At 41.7% G+C, this 6393-nt stretch overlaps 1 gene segment (V, D, J or C); it reads right to left on the bottom strand.

Annotated features, from left to right (window-relative positions):
* Positions 1-306: 306 nt before the first annotated feature.
* On the bottom strand, positions 307-797 carry LOC120435604. The segment is given in 2 exon segments: positions 307-638; positions 746-797. Coding segments are annotated over 2 exon segments (384 nt in total).
* Positions 798-6393: the final 5596 nt, after the last annotated feature.

Raw genomic sequence — 6393 nt, forward strand, 5'->3', positions numbered from 1 at the left:
TTGTTCCACTGTGGTTATCAAAGGTCATGACGAAGATTCATCTTAGTATCTATTACTGGCCCACGTTTGTTCTTTAGTTAATTATATATTTGCAAGTTGAAAACAACATGCATGAGAGTGGGACACATATTTGTGTTGAATGGCTTTATTTTGTGTGTGTGTGTGTGTGTGTGTGTGTGTGTGTGTGTGTGTGTGTGTGTGTGTCTCCTCAGTGAACTGTATCAGTCTCTGCAGTATCTTCCAGCTGCAGCAGTCAGTTCAGTTTCTGTTCAGTCTGACTGAGGGAGGTTTTTGTACGACTGTTTTTCACTGTGTGCACACCCACTGACTGTTAGGATAGTGCTGACTCTGACAGTAATAAACTGCTGCATCTTCAGCCTGGACTCCACTGATGGTCAGAGTGAAGTCAGAGTTTGATCCACTGCCTGTAAAACGAGCTGGAATCCCTGATATTCTCTCATGAGCACGCTTAATGAGCAGTTTGGGAACGTCTCCATCACCCTGTTGGTACCAGGCTAAATAGTGATAGTTGCTATGAACATAAACATTCTGACTGGTCCTACACTTGATGTTCACAGATCCTCCCACAGCAGAGCTCACTGCTCCAGGCTGAGTCACTGTGATCTGTCCTCTGGACTCTGAGGATACAGAGACAAAAACATAAAGCAGCTTCATGGTTTTGTGGGCTTCATTTCAGAGGGACAGATGTTGATAGAGGAGAGGAGTTTGATTCTCTGGACTTTACCTGTGAAGCAGCAGCAGAGGAGAGTCCAGATGAGGACGCAGATCAAAGTCATGTTTTTGATGAGGAGGATTTCTGTGGCTTCTGTTGTGATGAAGGACAGCTGTCAGTCATCCAGTGTTCAACTCTCAGGACTATAAACTCTCCCAGAGCACTGGAGCATGGTGCTGCTGATGCAAAGTGCCTCTCTATGGAAATGCCTTTTTTTGCATAGTAATCCATATACAAAAATTAGCATGAAAAACGCAAAAATCTTAATAATTCACCAAGTGTACATTTTTCAGATAGAAAGAAAATGTCATTAGTTATTAATTTTTAATTTCTGCAATTTAATAATTATAATTTGTGCACATTTGTCTCTTTAAGAAAAAAATCTGCTATAATTGCTGATCATGCATGGGGTAGAATAACACAATCTTTATATGTAAATATACTAATAGATTTGCTGCAGACTAAAAATAAGTGAAGGTACAACCCACTGGACCATATTCAACAGGGACACACTTCACATAGGATTCATTACGTCTGACTAAAATTAATGTAAAGGATCACACTTAATGACCGTGGACTTATAAAATTTAGAAATACTTTAGTATTCATAAATCATCGTAAAATGTGTTATTAGTTATTTATCTTAGAAAAAGAAAAGCGACTGGACCTCTGTAAGTTTCTTGAGGATGTTTCATCCGAGAAGTTTCTTTGGTTCTAAAAGGCAAATGGTGGAAAGTCCCAAATTTTAAGCCCCAGTGGGAGTTTCCCCTTAAGAGGGACATTGATCCACCATTAATAGTGTGCCCCATCACATGAGCCAACCAAAATATGTTGAAAATCACAATGAATTAAATTTCCATTTTTTCCTGTAATCCTAATTTCTCTAAATGTCTTTCTGTAAAGACTGTTAACATAGTACTGAGTAAGGAGGGACTCTGACTCATCTGCTGCTCTAGTTTCTAGTCAGACGTTGCCAGGACAGGACCCTTCATCCCTTAAAGTGATGAAGCAAATCTGTCAGTTCAAACTCATTTTAAACTGAGCTAAGTCATAACTACAGTTCTAGCATTTGTATAAAAGTAAAATGCTTGAAAATCAGAAGAAAACTCAGCAACCTTTGATGATTTTAATTAAAATTAAGATAAATACCTCTGGCTGCGTAGACAATGCTCATGTTACAGGAGTAATGTCCTTGGTTTGAATCTATGCTTTTATCTTGAAGCTTCTTTATTGAGCTCTACTTCTGTGAAATGTGTCACATGTAAAGCGTTTAATTTATTAATAAAGAACAATAAACCTTTCAATTGATCAGCCATGGACGTGTTGTCTGTAAAGCTGTATAACAGTGCTGCTCTCTTGTGGCCTGTGTGTGGTATTACATACACGTGCTGATCAGAGCTGTGCTGTCCTTCCTGTTACTGAAGCACTCACTGGCCGTTTATCAATGCCCAAGTACGCCAGTACGTACTCGCGTTCTCGGTGAGTACGTACCCGCCGAGAACGCACGGGAGTACGTACCTGCCGAGAACGCGAGCACGGACTCGTCGGCCGTTTCTCAATTCTCAAGTACGCGAGCACGGACTCGTGATTTGTACAGTCGGAACACCTGCGTACGTGATGATGTCACAGGTCCGGAGTTTTTACTGCCGTCCCCTCCTAATGTAACTGTGAGTAACATGTTATGAAGCTTACCTTTAATCACAGCCAAACCGGTTTACTCAGGAACAAATAAAACACTGAAATAAACCAAACATTAACATTTAGAAGTGATCTAAGTGACTTATATATCATTTGTAACCTCAGTAGTGAAACCTCTATTAATAAAAATAGTGTACATGTACATACGTGTACATACCTTAATAAAAACAAGCAGGTGAGATGTTAGAACGCTTTTATTTCTATTCTAGTGGACACTCAATACTATAGACAGCTGCTGGGGTTTCTTTAACCTGAGTAGTGAGAAGTCCGCGAGCGGTTTGGGGGGGTTGGAAACGATGTGCCGGGAGTCCGCTGTTGAGTTTTGGACGAAATGCATTCTGGGGTATATAGCTGTCCCAAGTCTACACCGATGCATGCTCGATAAAACGGGCGGATCGAGAACACATCCGGGACTTTTTCGCGTTCTCGGCGTGATGCGTACTTCGAATTGGAACAGTACTTGGTCTCCGACTGATGACGTATCACGAGTACACGAGAACGCAAGTACGCACAAGTACGCATATTGATAAACGCCCACTATCAATGTTCCCTCTAAGCTGCGCACGTGCGCAATTGCGCACTGCTGGCACGGTCTCTGCGCACAGAAAATCTGTGTTGCGCACAAAAAAAATTAAACTGAATTGAAATTAAAATTAAAACTTTAACAATTCTGTTTTGCAGTGTTAGTCAGTGAGTGACTGGCTGCTCCCATATTGTATTAGAACGATGCCACCTTATCCCATAGTCCAGCCAATAATGCGATTTACACTTGTATATACGCAGCTAATCAACGTGGTTGACAGGCTATGACAGCATCCTTATGTGCCGACACCGGTGTTTTAGCTAGCAAAGCGGCGTGGCTGATGTGGAGTGAAGCCACGTTAATGACAACGTGTACAACCATTGGAGATGTGAGCAGGACAGACGGAACAATTGACGGGAAAAGTGTGGACTTTATACCAGTTTTTAAATTGTGTTGATAGGCCACGTAAAACCAGAGTTATGATAATAAATATGCAATGTTTGGTTTTCTTCCTGAATACTATCGTTGTTTATATTTACTGCGGGAAGAAACGGTAAAAACGGCGTTTTATAAGAAAAAACGCTCGAAAGCACTCTCCCTGTGAGCAAAAACAAACTCCACCCCCCTCTCCCTTTCCTATTCGTCCAAAAAAGTACCATGTCGACCAATCAAAAAATGATATGGGAAGGAGGTAAGTGACGGAAGTGACGGACAAGGTAAGGGACTCATGTTGTAACTGACGTCAGACGCCGGAGATTTTGGCGGAAAATTAAAGCGAATGGTAGTGTAGATTTGAATAAATTCCTTAAAGCTTCAATCTTACCAAATACATTTATCAATTGTCTTACAACTAACGTTATTTGTCTAAATAATCTCCAACACCCTGGAGAACAACGGGGAGAGTTTAGAGGCTCTCCAAGATTATATTGATCAGTGCTTTCAGGATCTAGTGATGAAGAAGGCCCAGTGTGCAGCTTCCCCGGCTAAATCTGAGACGCCATCGTCGAAAAGACTTCGCCCGGCAGATTCCCCCGGCACAACATCGCCAGCCGGCAAAGATATTGCCGACATACTGGAGTCAATCGACAAGCGATTGTCCAGTTTCGATGCAAGGCTGTCCTTGGTGGAGATTCTTCACCGGGAATTTAAATGCTTGCGAGAATCCCTGGAGTTCAGCCAGCAGCAGGTGGAAACGCTCGCTGCTGAAAATGCCACACTAAGGGAGTCGGTGAAATGTCTCACAGACAATGTTACTGAGCTAAATAGAGAAAATAAAAAAATAAAAGAAACAGTTATTGATCTACAAGCTCGTAGCATGCGTGATAATCTGGTATTTTCTGGTATTCCAGAAGCCGCTGGAGAGGACGTGGAGACCACGGTAAAAGCTTCATCAAAACCCACCTGAAGCTGCGGAGGACACGGTGAAGAACATCGTCTTCGATAGGGTGCATCGCCTCGGCCCCATTCGGGCTGCGGCCGGAGACCACGTCCTATCGTGGCCAAATTCGCCACTTCAAACAAAAGGAACATGTGAAAAGCAGCGCAGGGAATTAAAAGGAACGGACTTCAGCGTGAACGACCAGTTCCCCAAAGAGATCCTGGAACGACGCAGGGTCCTCTTCCCAATCCGACGCGGCTTCATCCAGAAGGGCTCCCGCGCCGTCATCGCTGTGGACCGGCTGTACGTGGACGGACAGCTCCACCGCGACCCCGACATCACTCCGTGGCTGTATTAACTTCACACCAGATAAGAATCCACTACACCCTTTCCCCATCCACTCACACTAACTTGCATTAACATCTGTTTAACTTACTAGTATCAAATCGCATCTTAAGTGTGATATCATAGCAGAATTAACACCGTCACTCTCCGTCAGTGGTTTGATTGGAATGTTTCCGGGTTTTTTTTCTTTTCTTTTTTTTCTCTTCTTGTTTTTTCTTCTCTCCTTTTCCCCCTCTTGTTTTTATGCTGCTCACACTTGTCCTTGGTTTCTTTCTTTCTTCTTTCTTTCTTTCACTGCTTCGATCACCTGCTTCCAAACTCATCCACGAACAACATCCTTTATTTCGACACATGCACAGCACGATCACGCACAGTCATGCGCTCAACGGCAGCACATTTACATCAGTCAGACAGCGCACACAGTCGTATAGGATACACACACTTAAGCCAAGCGTACTCATATTAGTAAACATGCAAACACATAGTCAGACTCAGGGAGCATCTCGCCACACATTTCTTCTCTCTCTCCCTCTCTTTATTTATGAACAAGTGATGTATTCTCTCCACCTGTCTAAGCGACACACACAGCATACACCCCTAGTTATACACACACATCTATGGGTGCACTAAGATTCGTTACATGGAATGTAAATGGAGCTGGCTCCAGAGAAAAGAGGTTAAAAATATTTAACCAACTCAAAAAACTACAGGCAGATGTCCTTTTACAAGAGACCCACAGACCTCTTAGAGGTTCGAATGAACTTAAAACACCTGAGTTTCCTAATGTGTTCTCAGCTTGTTATAATTCTAGACAAAGGGGTAGCAATTTTAATACATAAAATATTAATTTCACAGTACTTGATACAGTTATAGATCCAGAAGGCAGATTCTTAATCATTAAACTATCTATACTTGATAAAAAGCTATGTATTGTAAGTATATACGGTCCAAATGTTGATGATCCCTCATTCTTTCACGGTTTTTTCAGTGCACTCTCTGAACACTTAGATTGCACACTTGTTCTTGGAGGCGACCTCAACCTTGGACTAAATGAAGAAATGGATAGGCTCAGTACAGCAGGAACTCAGCGTAATTGGCAGTCCACAAATATAATCAAACAGTATATGAGCGACTTTGGTCTTTGCGATGCATGGCGCCCCTTCACCCCACCAGTAAGGAATATACTTTCTTCTCACATGTTCATCACTCCTACTCTCGTCTGGATTATTTTTTTGGTCAGCAGCTCACTGCTGAGTGACATTTCAGACACTGAGATTCATCCTATAGCTGTCAGCGATCATGCTCCTGTATCTTTAACACTAATGCACAAGAATAATACTACGCCAAGTAAAAACTGGAGATTTAATACATCACTGCTTAAAGATGAAGACTTTATTAAATATTTTAAAAAGAGTGGACTTCATATTTAGACTTTAATGACACTCCCGAACATCAGCTTCTGTTTTATGGGAAGCAGGGAAAGCTGTGATGAGAGGTAAAATAATTTCTTTCTCATCACATAAAAAGAAAAAGAAAACAAAAATATTCAGGAATTAGAAAAAACCATCAAATCACTAGAAGAAGCCTCACGCGTCCCACCAAGATCAGGAAACACTGAACAAAATACGCAAAACAAAACTAGAATTAAATGAGATAATTGATAAAAACCAAAATTCTTAGTACAAAGACTACGCTTACAAAATTATGAACATAGTA

Source organism: Oreochromis aureus, linkage group 22 (assembly GCF_013358895.1).
Source record: "Oreochromis aureus strain Israel breed Guangdong linkage group 22, ZZ_aureus, whole genome shotgun sequence".
Taxonomy (NCBI): Eukaryota; Metazoa; Chordata; class Actinopteri; order Cichliformes; family Cichlidae; genus Oreochromis; species Oreochromis aureus.